At 34.3% G+C, this 20943-nt stretch overlaps 1 protein-coding gene across 1 annotated transcript in view; it reads right to left on the bottom strand.

The window, feature by feature from the left end:
• LOC136025813 (protein MON2 homolog) overlaps window positions 1–20943 on the bottom strand; it is a 169113-nt gene that overhangs the window by 76672 nt on the left and 71498 nt on the right. The window contains exons 10-17 of the mRNA XM_065701804.1: window positions 19722–19904; window positions 16733–16978; window positions 12235–12360; window positions 9772–9966; window positions 7640–7889; window positions 6246–6393; window positions 2183–2419; window positions 1479–1707 (exon numbers count right to left, since the gene is read on the bottom strand). Of these exons, the coding sequence (XP_065557876.1) occupies window positions 1479–1707; window positions 2183–2419; window positions 6246–6393; window positions 7640–7889; window positions 9772–9966; window positions 12235–12360; window positions 16733–16978; window positions 19722–19904 (1614 nt within the window). The remainder of the gene's footprint in view (window positions 1–1478; window positions 1708–2182; window positions 2420–6245; window positions 6394–7639; window positions 7890–9771; window positions 9967–12234; window positions 12361–16732; window positions 16979–19721; window positions 19905–20943) is intronic.

Here is a 20943-nt window from a genome sequence, read left to right as displayed (position 1 = left end):
GTGTTGAACATATTCCCACAAAATATCTGTATTTCTGATTCCAGGTGAGGCAGAAAAAGCCTGGTTCTACTGGTTCCACTAGTCCTAAGTTTAAGGTTTTAAGTATAGAAGAGAAGAAGCAATTTCTCCTTTGTGGAAAGGGCAAGTGTCAGCAACCTAAAATTCCTTCTTATCGTTGATACAGCTAGGAAGATTACAAACAAATGACCTCAACCCCTCTGAAACGGCCGTACTTGTCTTAAAGTAAATTTACTTGCTTTTTGTGTATTTGCCCTATGGTGCGATTGATCTTAAGAATGTGCATTTACTGTATTATTTATCTACCGTCATTTTACCGACATGGAAAAGTTCATTTAAGTTTGGTTTTATTTCTATCGTTCTTAATGTATGGTTATCGATCGCAGGGTTTACGATGTAAAAAAAGAGATGATTCTATCAACCTAATATTCTTGATTTTCTTGTATCGTCATTATTTAATTAACACCAGACGTACTTAGTAGAGGGTTTAGAAATACTTTCCCAAGAAATCATATCTTTTCACAATTCTCTAGAATTTGTCTTACACTAACATTATTTTTGTACTTTTCCAATTACCCCCCACCCCTCGTTCATAAAAAGAAGTCTTGCATACATATTTGGCTGAAACATAAGTCTTCTGGGGTTAAAAGGTCTGCTAATGCATTTTTAATAAAAAGAAAAACACATTATTTTATTATTCTGATCTACAGAATAAATCACTACATTGGAATTACTTTTAGACTTTCCACAAGAAAGCCCGAAAGAATAAAAAATAAACTAAATCAAGAGACCCCCATTGTTAGCTCCGTCCTTGCAATAACATTTCTTATTTTTGTACTTGCTCGAGAGTGCCTTTTTTAGAATTCAAATACTTAATTCATTCAATCGTCTTGTCAAGTGATCAAATAGCTTTCTAGATAAAAAAAAATCTGCAAAATCGACAAAAAGCGTTAATACACACTTAGGATACAGAAAAAAGGGGGCCTTATTTGCCTTATAGAACTCGAGATTTCATAAGTATCAAAGATCTACCAAAGATAATTACTACAAAGTCACATCTGCCTAATGAGAGGTAACTGGAGGTCGACCTCAACATGTACACAAAATAATTCCGAATCTCTAACTCTGAGACTATAAAACACTCATTTCGCGATTTATTCTACAAATTGATTTGCCCTGCCCCATTGAGTGTTGTAAATTATACAAGAAATTATAATTTCTATAAAATAATTTCTAGAAACAATTACTTTACGCTTGGAGTGAATTACACTTGTTCAATAAAAAATAAAAGAAAAACTATTGTCAGAGCCACGAGGCACAGTCCATTTCAGGTCAAAAAGCAAGTAATTTTTTTACTGCCCTCTTAGAGGGATTGCAGACATTTTTTTTGTAATCTTCTGAGCTATAGTATCGATAAGAACGAACTTTGACTTGCTGACGTCCAAAAAAGCACTAATCACTTTAATGCATTTATCTGATATAACATACATAGATAGGAACTTCTCTAAAGCTCTTTCAGCTGAATCAAAGGCTTGAACATAATCTATAAAAGAGAGGACTAAAGAGGTTTGATGACTCAGGCACTTCTCAATTATTAATCTAAGAGTGAAAATTTTGTCAACACATCCTCTAGCCTCCCCAAAACAGCAACTGTCTTCTCTTAAATCCTTATCTACAGCCTCTCTAAGTCTATAAAAGTATCGTCATACTAAGTAATTTGCTTCCTAGAGAAACCAAGCTAATCCCTCAATAATTACCACATATCACCTGTCTTATAGAGCGGTTTAATTGGTTGGTTCAAAATTCATTCAGCTTTTTTTGGCTTTTCTAGGAAGCATTGTATTTCTTTTTCTAATTAGCAGAAACGCTTGAAAACTAGAAATTCTAATGCCAACATTTCTTTTGATATACTTCTGATGACTAAAAAATGTACCTTTATTTAAAAAGGAGAAGGAAAAAACAATCGATCGTTAATAATAGTCGTATAACCACCAATCACGTCTTGACCTGCCACATCTGTTCTAGGATCAGGGTAAAAAAAAATCGATCCTGATTTTAGGAACAGTATTGATTGACTGCATGGTATTTCCACCACAAAAAAGAGTAAAAACAGTATGGCGTTCAATTACATTTTTACACTTTCAAGGCTGAATTGAAGACTTACCTTGCTTCTAACAGCATACTAATTGCATTAAGCAGCCCACACCAACTGGAATTTATCAGCTGCACTTTTAGCTTTCTTTCCTCTTTGTCCATAGAAGTAATGTCCCCATCTCCTTCAGTTTCTTCTTCTATTAATATAGTGATTGATTTTATCACGGAAAGCAAACAAGCATATGCTACAGATATTCCATAGCCGTCTGGTATTCCGGGGGGTTCAGACTTGTCCAGGCCATCCAGACTGCAAAAAAATAGAAATAAATAAAAAAGTGCATGTTTTTAAAAAACAAAATCAAGACAAAAAAACAATTATTCCCTCCCCATCAAAAAAAAAAAAAAACATTTTAGAGGATGCGCTTTTTCAGGAATTCTAATTGTTTAGACTCGTAAACTTCAAACCTGCCCATCAAAAGTTAGTAGATTAAGAGTAATTTTGGAAATTCAGAAAAGGGTAAATACACCTTTGAAAATCGGGGCAATCTGAAAAGGGTAAATGAACCTTCGAAAATTTTCATAGAAATTTTATTGCAAAATTCAACACCTTTGATAGTCCTAAATAGATGTTTCAATTTTCCATTTGTAAAAAAAAGCAAAACTTTGTATTTTTCCATAGAAAGAAGGTCGGAGTTTTTGGTGATTTTCTTCCTTTTCTTTTCTTTTTTTTCCCTGGGTGACAACATCAAGCTAGTGAACGCAGATTATCGGAAGAGCGTTCATTCGAAGGAAACACCCTTGTGTACCGTTTAAGTAACAAAAGAGACAATACGTCAACAAAATGTCCCGCAAACTTTAGTTTGTCGGTAAGTTTTGGTTCAACCATGGCCAAAATGTTATCGAGCAAACATGATGAGATAATCAAACGACTTAGAACTATCGACAGGGTATTGACATGACATCCAGTTTCAAAGGAAATACTGGGCCCCAATGGTGTACCATTCCTAAATATATATTAAATAAAAAAGAATGAGTTATTTCAATTGACAGTAAGGAACAACATTAAAACTTAAAACGAACAGAAATTATTCCATATATGAAAGGGGTTGTCCCCTTTTCAACGCCCCGCTCTTTACGCTAAAGTTTGACTCTTCCTCACAACTCTACTTTTTAGAACAATAAAAAACTTTAGCGTAAAGAGCGAGGCAATGAGGAGGGGACAACCCGTTTCGATTGACTATCATAGAATATGAAGTCGACAAAATTTATTACGTTATATAGATAATGGTATGTAATTAATATCAAATGATGCAGCTTTTTGAAAAACCACATCTTCCTCTAATCCAATCTTTTTTTGCCAATTAAAAAGCAGAACTAGAACTTTTAATTTCTGTTAAGACGAACCCCTCCCGATGTTCATGGATCCCAACCGTAGTTTGACAAAATCATTCCTGTTAGCGACACTACTAAAGAGATTAAGAAATAATTAGACCACAGGTGCTGATAGTGTGGTAAATGAGTTTCTTATTTATGGTGGTTCTTAGTTTGCAAATAAGTTATTGAAAATTTGGACACGATTTTTGAAAAAGGGGAAGTACCTAACGATTTTAGAAAAACCTTAATTAAAACACTGTGTAAGAAAGGTGATAAGAGTAATTGTGGTAATTATCGAGGCATTAGTTTGGTCTCATTAGGTAGCAAATTTCTTAGTAATATGATACTTTTTAGACTGAGAGATGCTGTAGACAAAGTTTTAACACAGAGAGAGAGAGAGAGAGAGAGAGAGAGAGAGAGAGAGAGAGAGAGAGAGAGGGGGGGGGGGTATTTAAAAAACATCGTAGCTAACAGCTAATTTGCGTTGCTTCACTATGCTAAATAACAAATTAACACAAAAAAAAAAGAAAATATCACTCGGCTTTGTTTAGTAAATCCGTAAAAAAAAGGTACAAACGAATTTGCGTGGCGGTTTGTGCGTGAAGCTACTGGAACCAGTTTATTTTGGTGACGCGTACGGTTGTTGGGCGGTGCAGTAGGCGGTAAGATGTCTCGATGTTGGGGTTTAGAGAGAAGAAACTTCCCAAACCTGAGGATAGTCTGGTCGTATCTTTGGGCCAACGTGGGGAGGTCGAGTTTAACAAGCGCTTCACCATAAGATAGTTGACGAGGTATATAAGTTCCTGGATGAGGTATACAGTTCGCAGTGCTGCAGGCCCCCATAGTGGGCTTGCATATTCCAGAACTGGACGGACGTAGAACATTGCGGTTTTAGAAAAGGTAGAGGATGTGTCGACCAAATTTTCCCTATTAGGTTAATAACTGAGAAGTGCCTGAGCTTTCAAACAACTTTGGTCCTATGTTTTATAAATTATCAGCAAGCTTTCAATTTTGTTGATAGAAGAGCTTTAGCAAAGATCTTATCCTTGTATGGTATACCAGACAAATACATTAAAATGATTAGTGCTATGTCCGAGAATAACAGCGCTGCGGTTAAGGTAGGAAATGAGGTTAGAACTGGTTTTGCATTAAATCAGGAGTTAAGCAGGATTGTGTTCTATTCCCCTTAATATGGATTATTTTGATGGACTTTGTCTAAAGGAGCACAGGGAAGACAATGGAAGACCATGGAATCAAATGGGGACGAAAAACTCTCCTGGACCTAGACTATGGTGACGATTTAAGCATCCTAGAAGAAATTTTGAGCAAAATGAATGAACTTTTAGAGGTTTCACGAGTTCAGGGTGCTAGAATAGGTTTCAAAATTAATGTTAAGAAGACCAAGTCACTAAGGCTAGGAACAAGTGAAGATGAAAAGGTGACTTTGGATAACAAAAAGATTGATCAGGTGGGTAGCTTCACTTACCTTGGTAGTATTATTAGTAAAGACGCTGGGAGCAGTGAAAACATTAAAAGTAGAATAGTCAAGGTTCAGTGTTTTTTTTTCAAAGTAAAAAAAAAAAAGTTTGAAAGAATAAGAAGATAAGTCATCAGATCAAGATTAGAACGGGCGCTCCGAAAAGCTGATTAAGATTTGCTCGATGTTTCCCAGAAAAATTGCCTACGGATTGTTCTGGGCACCCGGCTGACTGACTGTATTTCAAACAATAGGTTGTACGAAAAATGTGGTTCAATCCCGCTTTCTAGGGTTATAGCGAAAGTAAGGTTGAGAGGAAAAAGGCACATTCCGTGGATGAAGGACGACAGACTGCCGAATATTGTCCTTTTCCGCCAATCGTCTAGGGCTAAAATAGGACGTCCTCATCTGGGATGGGAGGATGTCATAAAGAAAGACTTAAAGGAAATAAGAACTTCCTGAGAAGGTGTAAAGAGGGAGGCTTTGAATAGATTGAGATGGAGGAGGAACGAGCGTAGCTGTGTTGACGTCAATTGGCTTGGTACTGCGGTGAGCTTTTAGTAGTAGCAGTAGCAGTAGAAAGAAACAAAAACAATAACCAGCAACATCCGTGATCTTTCTTCTTGCAAAAAATACAAATTCGCATTTTTTTTTTTAAGTTTAGGAGCTTGAAGGTCGTCGGGCTGAATCTGATGGTGCGAATTTCCTCTAGATCGTTTTTTACTTTTCTTTTTAGAAAATCTTTCGAATTCTCTCAGACTCAAGGTTCTAATAGGTGACATTAAACTTAATGATTTTTATATATTTATAATCAGCTTTAAAAATCTATTTTTTATATGCATCAATTGTTTGCAAAATTCTGTATTTTTTTAGATTTTCAGTTGCTATTGAACCGGTCCCTACTTACAGTTCGTTACCACGAACTATTGGAAAGTCCTAAATATAGCATTAAACAAAGAGAAAATAAAGATATAAAAACAGTATTTCCAGTTAGAAATAAAAGGGAACACAGATAATAAAAAAGAACACTAAATATCCTGCATAAGAAGGGACATACCGCTCACTTAATCCTCCACTCTTTACGCTATAGATCAACTCAAGAAGGAGAATTCAAGAGTAGCGTGATAAAATATCCAACTCTCCAACTGCCTGTTTTTTTTTTTTTTTTTTTTTTTTTTTTTTCAAATGCCTAATCAGCAAAGCATAGTCATACTTGAGAGTAAAATATTCTTCTTCCTCACTAAAAGAATAGTTATAAAATATTGAGTTTTTTCTTACTTACAATGTATTCCGCTGTGGTTCAGTTAACAAATTTGTGAGTAAAGGGATCCAGACCCCTCTATAATAAAAGCCAGAGAGACCAACAGTTCCAGCAGTAGCATTGGAAGACACTTGAGGATTTTGGGCCGAGCCACCAGCTGCTACAGTAGCTACAATAAAATAAAAAATTCAATCAAATAATCGAGCAAGTTTGATGAAATTAACATTTTCATAAGGATGATTTCATAAACCTTCTTTTTAAATCATAAGGATGATTTCATAAATCATTCATCTTTTCATAAGGGTGAACATTTTCATAAGGATGAGCAGGACACAACCTTCTTACCACAATTTAAATATTGATTTTTCTGGTTCTTCTGTTCTAATCGACACCTCACCACCATTTTATCTCTCTCCCTCAGTCCCTCCTCTCTCTTTATCTCTCTTTCGCAGTTTCTCTCTCTCACTCAAAATCCCTTTCCTTTTCCTTCACAGTCTCTTGCTCTCTCTCTTTCACAGTCACTTTCTCTCTCGCAGTCTTTCTCTTTCTCCCTCACTCCTCGCCCTCTCAAATCTTAATATTTAAATTTGTGTGATTTGCATACACGAAAGGAGCCAAATTTTCATTGGGTAAGAACAAAAGAGGCAAAAGAATTCAGGTAACATAACTTTTTTCTCTTTTTTTGCAATATCACAAGATATCCTTCTAAAATCACACTAAAATTCTAGTCCAGAGATATTTCAGGATCTTGGAAAGTTATTGAGCTACGTGAATGTATCTTTCAAGAATGAGCCTACAGCACCAAATAGCAACATATCTATATTTTTTCAAATTCCTAATTCCGTCTCTTCCGCTGCAGTAACTAAATTTTCATGAACTACCGAAATTTGCGAACGCTTGGTGAGTGCATCTTTCAAGAAATGACCTACTACCCAAATAAGGGCCTGAAAAGGCATTCTCAACCTGAAACCTCAGCTCGATCCCTACTTATGAAATCTGAAAGATCTTCAGAAATAGTACCTTAACAATATTACTCATCAGCTTTACGAGACGAAAAAATCCGCTATACTAGAATATCAGTAAGATTGCTTTTTCCTCACTTCTGTTGTTTTATGGTGGATTGTCAGTCACATTCCTACCCATTTAGATGAGGGAAGAAAGGTAAAGATTACACAGTGAAATTGACAAAATACAAGCCCATTTTTGTGAAAAATAAGATCGAAATTAGGGATTAATCAATAGGGATTAAGGGATTAATTAATTAGGGGAGAATCAATCCATTATGCTACCTCAGACCAGGATTTAAAATATCACAGGACATGCCTTCTTGTGATAAATTTTCCATTTAACTTTTCGCTTTCAAAAATAAGCACTAATTAAAGCTGTTATTTTTTGAATAATACTGAAAAAATCACCTGTTGTTCCAGAGACCACTTGTGGCAGAACGAAAACTGACTGTATAAATGCAGAGAGTGCATTAACAGTGTCTTGTAATATTGGGCTAGCATGGGGCTTCAGATCATAGCTGACAACAATTGACTTCAGTAAATTAGGCTGAGCCAGGAGCTTATGTAGTGCTTCCAAGGCAAGACAGCGTTGCCAGACAGCTCTATCTGGATCCAAAAATTTGACAAGAAGTGATAGAAAGATCTCACATTCGGTAACCTGCAATCAAAACTTGCCATTATTTTTAATCACTTAAACTCACGGCTCTCTGATCTGTATGTTGATTGATGTACACGGAAGATTAACGTGTTTCGTGAAAACGTGTCAAATTTAAAAGAAAACATATTTATCTGTTACTGGAAGCGTCTTCTTTACGATTAAAGTCCATTTTCAATCTGAAAAACCAGAGAATTGGGAAAAATATTGTTATAATTCATAAAAAGGTGACGGTCTAGAACAAACTGAATTTATGAGACGGTATGAACTGTTCAGAAGCAAAGTCGACTTACTTTAATTTTTAAGTTTGTCAGGATTTATCTGTCAAAATACTTGACTGACCCTTAACTTAGCAAGTTTATATGCAAATTCCTGGTCAAAAGAACAAGTTCCATGGAATGAAATAGCCGCTAAATATTGAAAAATATTTGAACAGCCAATTTGACTACTTCCATGCTTAAATATACGCAGAAACATTTCCATGCCCAGAAATACAAGTGAACATACAAAAAATAAAATAAACAAAAGAAAAAAATCCCGAGTATTTTTTCTACTTGCTACAATAGAATTTCGTACATTTTTCATGAAAACTAAACTAGGTGTTTTCAAAGCAAACACAAGTATGAGTATTATTATCTGTGAGGACGCGGGTTCGAATCCCGGTGTACCCAATTCTTCAGTTTGGGACGGGGGTCAGTGGCGTGACTCTGTAAGCTTAGCCAGAGTCGACCCAGCTCTAAATGGGTACCTGAAGAAATCTGGGGAAGGTAAACAGGAAGGGTGTGCGAAAGCACAGGATGGCTGGCCCCCAACCCCCCATTGCACTTCCTGGCTGAAGGGCCAAGAAACGGAGATCAGCACCGCCGGTACGGACTGTAAAGTCTAATGCCGTATCCTTTACCATTACCTTACCTTACTAAAAAGAAGACTATTACACATGGTGTTTGGTTTCCAACAAATTTGGTAGTTGAGACTTTCTAGGCTTGCTGGCTGTCAATGCAGGGTCAATGGTGTAATCCAGATAAAAAAAACGTCAAGTAGTTTTTGCACATTTTAACTGCAAACCCACTTTTTTGTTTTTAGTCTAAAAAGGTTCCAAAAAGAGATATTACAACTCTTCCTACAATTAATACATAATAGAAATGTTTTAACTCAAAATAGCGAAATTAAACACAAAAAGGTTGTTAAAGAAGAGGAAAGGGTGATAATAAAACCTAAAAAAAGCAATAATTAGTATTAAAAAAGAAAGGAAATCTAAAATGAACAAAAGTCTGTCAAACTGTCATTTCATCAATCATTCTAGGCCATGAGCCTCATTTCAGCCTCAATATAAGCAATAGAGGTTTTGAAGTGCACAAGTTTTATTACAATAGTTAAAATAATTAAAAAATCTGTAAAAAAAAGAAAACCTCTCAATTAAAATAGTTAAACTAATCAAGATTCAAGGGAAAACTAATTCTTAGAATAAATTCATGTATAGGAAATTCGTAACTAAATAGATTTATTAAAACACCACTTGACAATTTTCGAACCAATCTGTTTACTTCTTTAATGCAGAAATGACAAGCTAGTTTTTAGGGGATGTGAAGGGGTAGCCCAGCTCTTATTAGAAATAGTTTTGTTCGTTTTAAATCTGACTTTACTATTTATTTTCATTTCTGTTCACTTAAGGCTTCCTTTATTCAATCAATTCATTGATTTGATTTATTCCTTAATTCCTCACTTCAATCAATGCAATTTCAATTCGTCTCAAGTTCCACTCAATGTAGCTTTTTTTTCTAACCGTAGAAATAAGTCGTTTTCATACACTATAACACTTTACTTTTCTTTGAAATTTCTTGTTTTTCAATTTAATTATCCTAATTAACAATAACTTACGACTTACCAATATTTTGTAGTACTTCTGAACAAGAACAGTGACGAGTCTTAAAAGCCGTAGGCTAACAGGGTAGTAGGGCTTATCTTGAGAGGCAGCTTGCTGAGCAGGACTACTTCTGGATTGATGTTTAACATTCGGCGAAAAAAGCTTGATTACTAACGCACAAACACGCTCTTTAAGTAGAAACACAAACTCTGGGTGCTAAAAAAGAGATAAAGTATTGTAAACCTAAGTTATAGGGTAAAATACATAAATATATTTCCAACCACCTCCCTTTAAAACCTCTACACGACGTTTTTGTTGCTTTTTCCTTGTATTTTCAGTACATCCATTACTACTTTTCCTTTCTCTTTTTTTCTTTTCAATGCAGCTTACTTTTTTTTACATTGGATCCAGCGATGACACCTGTAAGGATACAGCACCAATAGGGGCAAAACTGACACAGGTGCCAAAACATAATTATTATAAATTATAAAAATATGATCATAATGTTCAATTATTAGATTAAACAATACAATTATATTATTTATTAGATTATTAATATTACTGATAATTAATTTTATCAATTATTATATAATTAATATAACTAATTAACTATATAAATAATTAACGTCATTAATGTAGTTAATTATTTTGCAATCAAGGCAATTGATTGCAAAATAAAAAAAACACACAAGGTACTGCATTAATAAAAAATTGCATAAGTAAATTGTTATATGATATAAAATAATTTGTTTAATGTAATTATACATTTTTAAGAATATATAAGAGGGTTGACCGACAAAGCCACAAATAAACCAATACCTTAGTTTCTGCCTATATTCAGTACATCAACGCTATTTTCAATGCATATATTCAATGGATTAACAATATTTGAAGTTTCGCTGTACTTCAACCTGGTTCCACTTCCAGGTTGTGACCCACTTTTGTACCTTCTATTGAAGTAATGAACAGAGTCTTCAAACGGGAAACGGTACTGGGAACATAATTTCAAATGGAATGATCTTGCCATAAAGTTTTACTTCTAGGGCAGGCACACTTCCTTTACGATTGAAGACAATAAACTCTGTTTTAGTCTCGTTGAAAGAGAGACCTATTTTCTCATATGAGCTTTTCAACGCCAAAAAACTCTTTAAAATGGGAAAAAAACAATAATCAATAAATAAAGATCTTGACCAAGATACAGAAAGCTCGGTTTAACCACGTGATGAGCCTTAACTGCACTATAATTGGAAAGAGGTGGCAAAGAAATAGCTCCTTGACGAATCCCTTGTCGAACTGAGATAATAGTAGAGGGATATTTTACCCCACTCGATAAACTAATTTTAACTTTCACTGCAACTTTTCGATACAAATCACAGAACGCAAGGAATACCGAATTGCCAAGACTGCAGTTGTATGCGCTTAACAGGAGTTGACTCATTTGGCAGGGCGAAATGAAGATATTTTCTAAGCACTAGGTTCTTAGCGTGTCCCTCTTCAGATAAATAGACCGAAATGTGAGCCTCTGTATCTGTATCTGAGCCTCTCTATGTTCTGACCAGAAAAGGGGAGGCACAGTCCAAGAAAGCTTTTGAAAAAAAGGTAAATGCATACATTTTTCCAGATTGTCATTGTTTTCACTGTCTAATAAAAGGATTAATCCCTGTTGAATCGTTATTTGAACAAAGAAGGCATTCACCCCTGCTTTTCCGTGACACTCCTTGCCAGCCATATTGCCCAGGATTTTCAAAAATCAATGGGATGTACAAAGCAAGACTGTATCTAGTTATATCAGTAGCTAGGATAATCCAAGAAAACCCTCATGAGGACATGCCGTAGATAGGTAGCAAATGGAACCACATAGCTTCTCAATGATGACATCTGCCATTCCGTCAGGGAAAACAAGGACTTAAATTTACTTCATCACCGATATATCACTGAGGAGATTCTCCGCAAGAGGCAATCCAATTATGAAACAATAGAGAATATGTGCTACATTTAAAGTCACAGAAAAAGATGGTCCATCAGTCTTTGGTCACCCTGGCCTGAGCTTATTCAGAGAAAAACTGTTGGCATTATGTCAACATGATTCTGGGTTAAAGCCTGAAAAGGACAGGGATCATTGGTACTCCAAACAGAAGCTCCCACCTCCCCTCTAAACATAGAAGGTATTTCCCTTCTTTAAAAAAAAGTAATCACAATGATTTTTTTTTAATCGCAAAAATTAAAAGCTCAGCAGGGGTAATAGAGACTTATTTCTTTGCACCAAAAATCATACACCAAAAATGCGATGACAGTACTCAAAGGAGGATAATTATTGAGTTTGATGTTCGCACCCCATTAGCTACACTTTTCAGTTATTCAATGGCTAAAAAGACTAAAAGTCCTTTATCATGTAAAATCTCTTCCCTCCTTTTCCCCCATTCAAAATACTGGGTATTCATAGATTCAAACTTAACCACTCATTACTCTTAGAATCTTACTTACACTGAAGAAAACTGCTGGGTATGTAGACAAGATCATTTCCAATAATTCTAGACCAAAAGTTCTAGTCATTTCATTCATTCCTATTAGCCAGGACGGTTGGTCTCCGTTTACAAGGGAAATAAGATCCTGCAAAAGACAGCGATTAGGACCATTCTTAGCAAGAGCGGTACAAATCTTCTTAGACCACATTAACTATCTACTTAATATAAAATTTACAAGAAAACATGAGCTATTAGAAAGTCAATTATGAATATAGGGATAAAGAAAGAATAAGTATTAACAAAACACACAGTGTAACCCCAAAGAGAACGATTTCTAATTTAAAACAGACTCAATTTCTTATTTGTGTCAGAATCGAAATAAGATCGGTTACTAGGAGTTAGGACAGTACGGTATATTATATCAAACACGGGAAATTTTTGGTATTTTCCCCAGAAGACTCTCGTATTACAAAAAATGTTCAATATACTACACAAAACACGATATATTGATAATTATAGTAGTTCATTAATTTTTGAAACAGAAAACGTTTAAAAATCGTATACTTAGCAAGCATATTTGTGCATTTGCTGTGATCCTTATGACTTTTTCGCTTGACCAATTCATTATTTGTTTATTTTAAATTTATTTCCAACAAATAGTCGACTCTTTCATAAGAGTTTTGGCATTAATCTTTTTCAAAGAAGTTGTTGGTGTGGCCCCTGGCATAGGGAAGGTGAAAAGAGGAATTCTTTGCAAACTTGTTCGTTAAATGAAAATATTCCCAAGAAAATTATGGAATAAAACTAAAAAATATAACAGTTTCATCCAGGAAATAGTCAGCACTTAGAGCAGTCTCCTAGCAGAAGTCATTCACGGAAGGTGGCCTTTAATCCCTTTTAACAGGAATTCAAATTTTTTTATATGGTAGAAAAGAAGTATAAAACAGGCAATGATTTATCAATGCAATCCCTATCCCAGGAACGTCTTCTTTTTTTATAATTGAAATTCTACATATGGTGGCATTTGTGATTTAGTTATTAGTTTTTATTGGTAGAACTGTTTGGTAGTCTTGAACTCAAATTTGGAGTATGACTGACACAGAAACCGGAATGCTGAAATTTTTGTAATGCAAGATCATTTTATTTACCCCCAAAGTTTGAAACTTTATTAATTTATTCAAATATGTTATTAATTTTTATTTAAATATTATCAAATTAATTTTTATTTAAAATATGTTATAAATATTTATTTAAATATTTTATTTATTTAGTTATTAATTAATATTAAATATTTTATTTATTTAAATATTTATTTAAATAATTAAATTATTTAAATAAATATTTAAATAAATAAAGTTTATAAATTTTATAAACTTTATTTATTTAAATATTAAATATTTAAATATTTATTTTAATATGTTACAGTTATTTATTACTTCTTCACAAACTACAAACAAAAACATAAGTAACCAAACAAAAAATTGATTTTATTTTATTTTATTTATTTTTTGATCCGATAGAGGGATTGCATTCCTGAGTACAAATATTTCTCAACTTTTTGGTAATGTGCCATCGATTCAACTACCACATCTTACAGTTTCATTTCTCTATTACTGCTATAAAACCAACAAACAAAACAAACAACTGTTTCTCTCTTCTTTTCATTGAACTACAAAAGTTGAGTTTTAAATTATCCTAATATGTCTAAACTGAATTGCTGGCTAAATAAAAATTTTAAATTATTTAATTTAAGTCCCATATTGACAGCCTAATGAAGATACGTTACTCACACAGTATACAAATGCGTGTTATAGCCGTTTTCTTATAGGCGCCTATAGATGCATTTTGCAGAAGGATGGACACGATACACATTTTCAAAAACCGAATCATGCAAGGATTTATAATCTAGATAAAAGGACCCCAGGAAGGTCCCTGGGGCCCAACTCATCTCCCTAGACCCTATTCAATTTAACTGATTGATGGATTTTCTTTTTTAAACTTATATTTCACTTTTTTGCCAATTTTCTTTCTCCTCTAGATTTGCTCGTTTTTCACCCTAATTTTTGTTTGTAGTATTTGAGCCAATGAATTTTAATAAAAGCCGCAATATTTCATTAGAGGTTAATCATTTGCAAATAAATCGTCATTTATCATCTCTTTTCATTTGTTTTTCATTTTTCTTCTAATTATTTGTCACTTGATTCTTTTTTTTTTTTTTTTTTTTTTTTTTTTTTTTTTTTTTTTTTTTGATGAGACATAATCTTGTGTGTGTGTATTTTTGTATCTTTTGCGTCTGCTTTGCGTCACAAAGATTAATAGTTTATCTTTTAAACTGTATTTTTCATTTGACAATAGGCGTAAATTTGGCAATTATTGCTCGTGAAAGTTGTTTTTGAAATAATTAAATAAAAAAAACAGTTTTTTTTTACTGAAAGTAAGGAGCGACATTAAAACTTAAAACGAATTACTTCGTATATGAAAGGGGCTGGTCCTTCCTCAACGCCCCGCTCTTTACGTTAAAGTTTAACACTTTCTCTCAATTCCACTTTTTAAAACAATAAAAAACTTTAGCGTAAAGAGCAAGACGTTGATGAAGAAGCAGCCCCTTTCATATACGAAGTAATTTCTGTTCGTTTTAAGTTTTAATGTTTCTCCTTACTTTCAGTAAAAAACTTGTTCTTTTTATTTAATTTCTGAACGTTTTGAATCAATGCATGTTTTGATTTTGGCTCTCCGCAGAGGAATAATTAAAACCAAATTGCATTTTTTTTTTTTTTTTTTTTTTTCATTGTGTTTTTTTTTAATAATGATAGAAAGTCCTGCGCTCCCTTCATGGAAATTTTCTTCTCCATGACAAATTCCTCGATGGAAAGTTCCCCAAACATATCCCCCTCTTCTCAACCCCTCCCCCAAACAAAAATCCCCCTGAAAACGTCTGTACACTTCCCAATAACCATTACTATATGCAAGCACTGGTCAAAGTTTGTAACTTGTAGCGCCTCCCAAGGGGACTGTTGGGGAGTAGGTGGTCCCCAAAGACATAGTTATAAGATTTTTCGACTACGCTGACTAAAATGGCTATCTCAAAATTTTGATCCGTTGACTTTGGGAAAATAATTAGCGTGGGAGGGGGCCTAGGTGCCCTCCAATTTTCTGGTCACTTAAAAGGGCACTAAAACTTTTCATTTCCGTTAGAATGAGCCCTCCCGCAACATTCTAGGACCAATGGATCGATACGATCATCCCTTAAAAAAAAAAAAAGACAAACAAATAAACACGCATCCATGATTTGCCTTCTGGCAAAAAATACAAAATTCCACATTTTTGTAGATAGGAGCTTGAAACTTCTACAATAGGGTTCTCTGATACGCTGAATCTGATGGTGTGATTTTTGTTAAGATTCTATGACTTTTAGGGGATGTTTCCCCCTATTTTCTATAATAAGGCAAATTTTCTCAGGCTCATAACTTTTAATGGAAATAGACTAACTTGAGAAATAGACTAAACTTGATGAAACTTATATATTTGAAATCAGCATCAAAATGCGATTCTTTTGAGGTAGCTATTGGTATCAAAATTCCATTTTTTAGAGTTTTGACTACTATTGAGCCGGGTCGCTCCTTACTACAGTTCGTTACCACGAACTGTTTGACCACGAACTGCTTGAAAAAAGATCTAATCTTATTGAACCTCCCATATATAATGATTTTTTTTTACTTCTTTCATATCATGATAATTCAGGAATCATTTAGGAACTAATCTTACACATAACAAGACGTTAATCATTTAATATTTTGTAGATGTTTAAACTGAGTCCATATTGATTATACCCCGTCCTCGTTATAAAGAGCAGATGATCATAGCGTGCAGAAAAACTAAAACCCTGAGGCCTATGCAAATATTGTATTCAGGTGACATAATTACAAGAACGTTACTTTCAACTTGTACCATTCTAGTCCGTTGTTGACGTGCGAATCCTAAGATCAATGTGTCAAATGGACTGAAGTGTGATGTGAATGATTGAGATATGGATCGATGCATTAGCGTTCAGGCGTATTAATATTGATAATTAACAATCAAATATTTGAGACCATACCATTCTCTAACTGACCCCTGAATGATCTTTACCCAAACGAAATTCCACATGTCAATTTAAGAGGTCAGTACGAGAGGGAAAGGAGGAGCATGAAAGGAGGAGCAGGGAACTCCACCATGTCCGCCTTTGCACTAAAATGCTTCTATATATGGCCTTCATATTACAGATAAGGATGGATCATACAACTTAAAAGTAAAATACCAGCCAAAGCACCTTTCGGATGCCGGACACACAAAAAAACATATACTCTCTTATGAGTATCAGAAACCAACAGACTTGTCCTTGTACAACAAACAATTCAGATACACTATGTGTGATGTCACATACTTGTTTTCGTATTAATGATTGTCTAAAAGTTGTGGACACTTGCCAATCATTTAAAGTAAAATAGGTCATTTGAAGAAGGAAAAGAGGAGCTTACTTGAAAAAGTAGAAATGCATCACCAGCAAATGGCTGCAGACTCTTCGGTGACACTCCTTTTAATGCTTTCAATTCTTCTAAGTTGGATTCGGCATCTTCTCTCGGTTCTTTGCAGTCCGTAGTCTTGTCTTCCGACAAAATTCGTTCGAAAACAAGAGAAACTAACTGACGAACTGTGGCGCTCGCAGTATTAGCGACAGTCTGGTCTCCACGATTGAAATGCAAGTTGAAACATATAACGAGACACTGAAAACGAAAACAATTCAATTCAATTCGTTTATTAACAAAAAACAAATCACACACTGTAAACTAACTACACCCTAAGAGAGCACTGCCCGTAACGGGTGACAGCATTCATACAATCATCAAGAAAAGAAATATAAGGTAAAAAAAGAAAAGAAGAAGAAGGGAAAAGAAAAGAAGACAAATATAAATTAATAAAACAAAACATAGAGAACTATCGGTAAAAGAAATTAGGATCTAATTCAATATTTTCAAATAAGAAGCTTTTAATCTTACTTTTAAACTCTTCTAGGCTACTGGCATTTCTCAAAGTATTTGGCAAATCATTCCATATTTTCGGTCCGGTAAACTTGATTGAAAAACCAGATGACGTGAGACGTCTCGTTTCTGTAACTAGTTGCGATGCATGTCGAGTATCATGTTGGTGAATTTCATCATTCCTTCGAAAAGCCGACATAAACGACTCAGGGGCAGTATTTGTGCTTACTTTATGTAAAGTTTCGGCAATCTTTTTTCTCGAAGTCGAGCCACATTTAATATCTAAAGTTTTATTAAAAATGCAAACACACTCGGAAGAGGCTCAAGCTTGTAAATTGCACGTATAGCTTTATTCTGAAGAATTTGAACTTGCTTCCATTCTGGCTTATAATTTGAATCCCAAATGCTTGTTCCATAAAAAAAATATGAGTGGAATAGACTAAAATATAGGATCAGTAATATTTTATGGGGAAAAATAAATTTCAGTCTATGGAGAATACCAACAGCTCTTGGCAGTTTCATACAAAGAAACATAATGTGGATTGCCCAATCCAGCTTTTCATCAATTATTATACCTAAATATTTAATGTGGTCAACTCGTTCAATTTCTGCGTGGTCTGCCGTATTTATCTTGCTCTTGTAAACAAGGCCATTCCTATGTTTAAAAATGATATACTTCGTCTTTTTCGTATTAAGGGAAAGCAACCGCTCTTCAAAGAATTCAGTTGCTGCATGGAGGCAAACTTCAGCGTTTGTAATTAGTTGCTCACGGTTTTTATGTGTTAGAAATAATACTGTGTCGTCCGCAAAATTTATTATATATGCAAATGGGATATCAGCCGAAAGTTCATTCACATAAATTAAAAAAAAGTAATGGTCCAAGAACTGATACCTGGGGCACCACACAAGTTACATCGAATGAATCTAATAAGATACCATTAGCAAGTATTTTACAACGTTTATTTGTTAAATATGACCGAATCCATTCAAGAACCGTCGACTTTATCCCATATCCTTCTAATGTTTCAAGAAGGATGTCAAAATCAATGCAATCAAAAGCTTTTGTTAAATCTAGAAAAATCGCCAGAGAATATAAACCATCATCTTGCGCTGCTTTTATATTCATTATAAGATCCGTAATTGCGACTTCAGTGGATCTGTTTTTCCGAAATCCATATTGTTTATCAGACAGAATTTTATTAGCTTCAAAGTATTAATATAGTCTTTTTGCAGCAAGCTTTTCATATATTTTCAAAAAAACTGGAAGTAAGCTGATTGGTCGATAGTTATCAATTACTGTTGGGTCTCCTCTTTTAATAAGTGGGATTAATTTGGATTCTTTTAGTTTAGCAGGGAAAATACCTTCGTCAAGGCTTCTATTTATAAGGACCGTAAGAGGCTCAATGATTGCTGGTTGTATTTTCTTATTAGTTACAAAGAAAGTCCATCTAGGCCCATTGAGCTTGTCCCTTTAATTTCACAAATGCATTTTTTTTACTTCATCACGTAACAGATAGAAATTTTTACATTTCCGCCATTGAAACAAACGTTTCATTGTATATTTTCAAATGGTACATTGTAATTTCCCTGAAAAAAGGGGTTTTAGTAACTACTTTTTGTTAAATTATATTTTCTGCACTATACAACATGGCTGAAATGTATTATTTATCGAAATCTTGCTTAGGGTAAAAATTTGAAATCCTACTGCAATTAACAGCTCATCACAACACTTTGGGACTCGAGGTTAACACAGCTACACCTGCTACTCTTCCACCCAATTTCACTCAAAGCTTCAGTGAGGATGGAACTGAGGGGAATATTTCATGGATGGAGAGCTAGATTTAAGGGCATTATTTGAAAAACTATCAAAAATTAAATACACAAAAAGGCTTTTTAATTGAAAGTAAGGAGCAACCTTAAAACTTAAAACGAACAGGAATTATTCTGTATAATGAAGGGACTACCCCCCCCCCTGCCTTGGTCTTTACGCTAAAGTTTAACTGTTTGTTCTATTTTTTAAGAATGGCCACATAAACACAAGGGCCGTGTAATTAGAATATGCAGCTTTTTTTTAAATGTTAAAAACTTTAGTAAAAAAAGCAAGGTATTGAGGAGGAGGGCAACCCCTTCGTAAAGAATAATATCTGTTCATTTTGCGTTTTGATTTTTCTTCTTAATTTAAGTTAAAAAAGCTTTTTTTCATTTAATTCAGGCTGGACGCAGTTATTTGTTTCAGAAATGGGTTAATATTTGCGGATGGGTGAGTTTCAGGAAACTCAAAATCTAGCAAAGTTTATGAAAATATATAAGAAACGTGGGTAAAGTCTTGACAAATTATGTATTTGGGGGGAGAGAGGGGACATTGAGAGAGCCCCATTTTCTCTCTTCGCAAAAGCGTCCACCTCTATGCCTAGCAGGGCGTGGGATTATACTAAAAAATAAGCTCCTAGCGCATACTTGGAATATTGATTGAAAAAAAAATGCTTACTTTTGATAGTGTGATACCACGGGCAATGTCACTTGTTGTTAGCAAGAGTGTAACTGTTTGTAGAACACGAACTTCTTCGATTGTCCCTTCTGTTAACATCCATAATGTATCACTCAAATGTTTAGTGTTTTTCTCATCTAATAACCCGTTGACGATAAGTTTCTGGATGGCACTAAGACATAACTAAAACATAATTAATTTACAGTATTTAATCCCTACATTTAAAAAAAATGCAACAAAACTAAAATTTTTACTCAAAAATGAAGCTAAAGCCATATGAAACTAGTGTTGTAAATGGTAAAATTGGTCATTGAAAAAATGAGGGTAATGTCAGCCAGCGGACACAAAGAAGCGAAAATGATACAGACAATAAAGAACAAAAAAGAAGTGAAAATGATAGAGGGACAAACAATAAAAAAAAATGATAAAAATGACAAAAAAATTATAGAGGCAGATATTTCGTCACGGACTTTCCCCCAGCTGTTTTCAGTGTTAAGTGTTAAAGACAGAAAGAGCTGCAAGCAGGATTGACTTATGACAAACAAAAAAAAAAAATAATAAAACTAAATAGCCGAGAAAAATGAAGATAATGTCAGCCAGCCCACAAAAAGAAGCGAAAATGATAAAGGCAGATATATCGTAACGGACTTTCGCCTAGCTGTCTCCAGTGTGAAGTATTAAAGACAGAAAGGTCTACGAGCAGGATTGAGTTATGACAAACAAACAAAAAAATAATAAAGCTAACTGGCCGAGAAAAATGAGGATAATGTCAGCCAGCCGACAAAAAAGAAGCGAAAATGATAAGATGCGGATATATCGTCACAGACTTTCGCATAGCTGTCTTCAGTGCTCAAAAAAGAGGAAAAATTAACCTTTTTAATTAACTCTTAACTATGCAGGTGATACGCTGAACCAAACAAACCAAAAAACAAGCCGGAATAAATGAAAGGCTTTTCACCAATCAGATTAGGCAAGAATTATCCGTTTAGTGATTGAATTAGCTTGTCTACTGACCTAATTTTCATTAGAAGTGTTGGGTTTTTAGGAATATCTTCAGTATCTCTATTTAAAGCAAGTTATATATTCATGCATTTTTTTTTTTTTTCAATTCTCCTCCTAAATTTCCTCCGTATGTGGGAAGCTATTTGGTTTAAATATCAAAGTTGCCTCATCAAAAATAAACTGTATGATCTCTCAACAATGTTGAGGGCAAAGTAGGATC

This window comes from Artemia franciscana, chromosome 4, assembly GCF_032884065.1.
Source record: "Artemia franciscana chromosome 4, ASM3288406v1, whole genome shotgun sequence".
NCBI lineage: Eukaryota > Metazoa > Arthropoda > Branchiopoda > Anostraca > Artemiidae > Artemia > Artemia franciscana.
The sequence above is the reverse complement of the archived record's forward strand: the minus strand, read 5'-3'. Positions and strand labels throughout refer to the sequence as shown.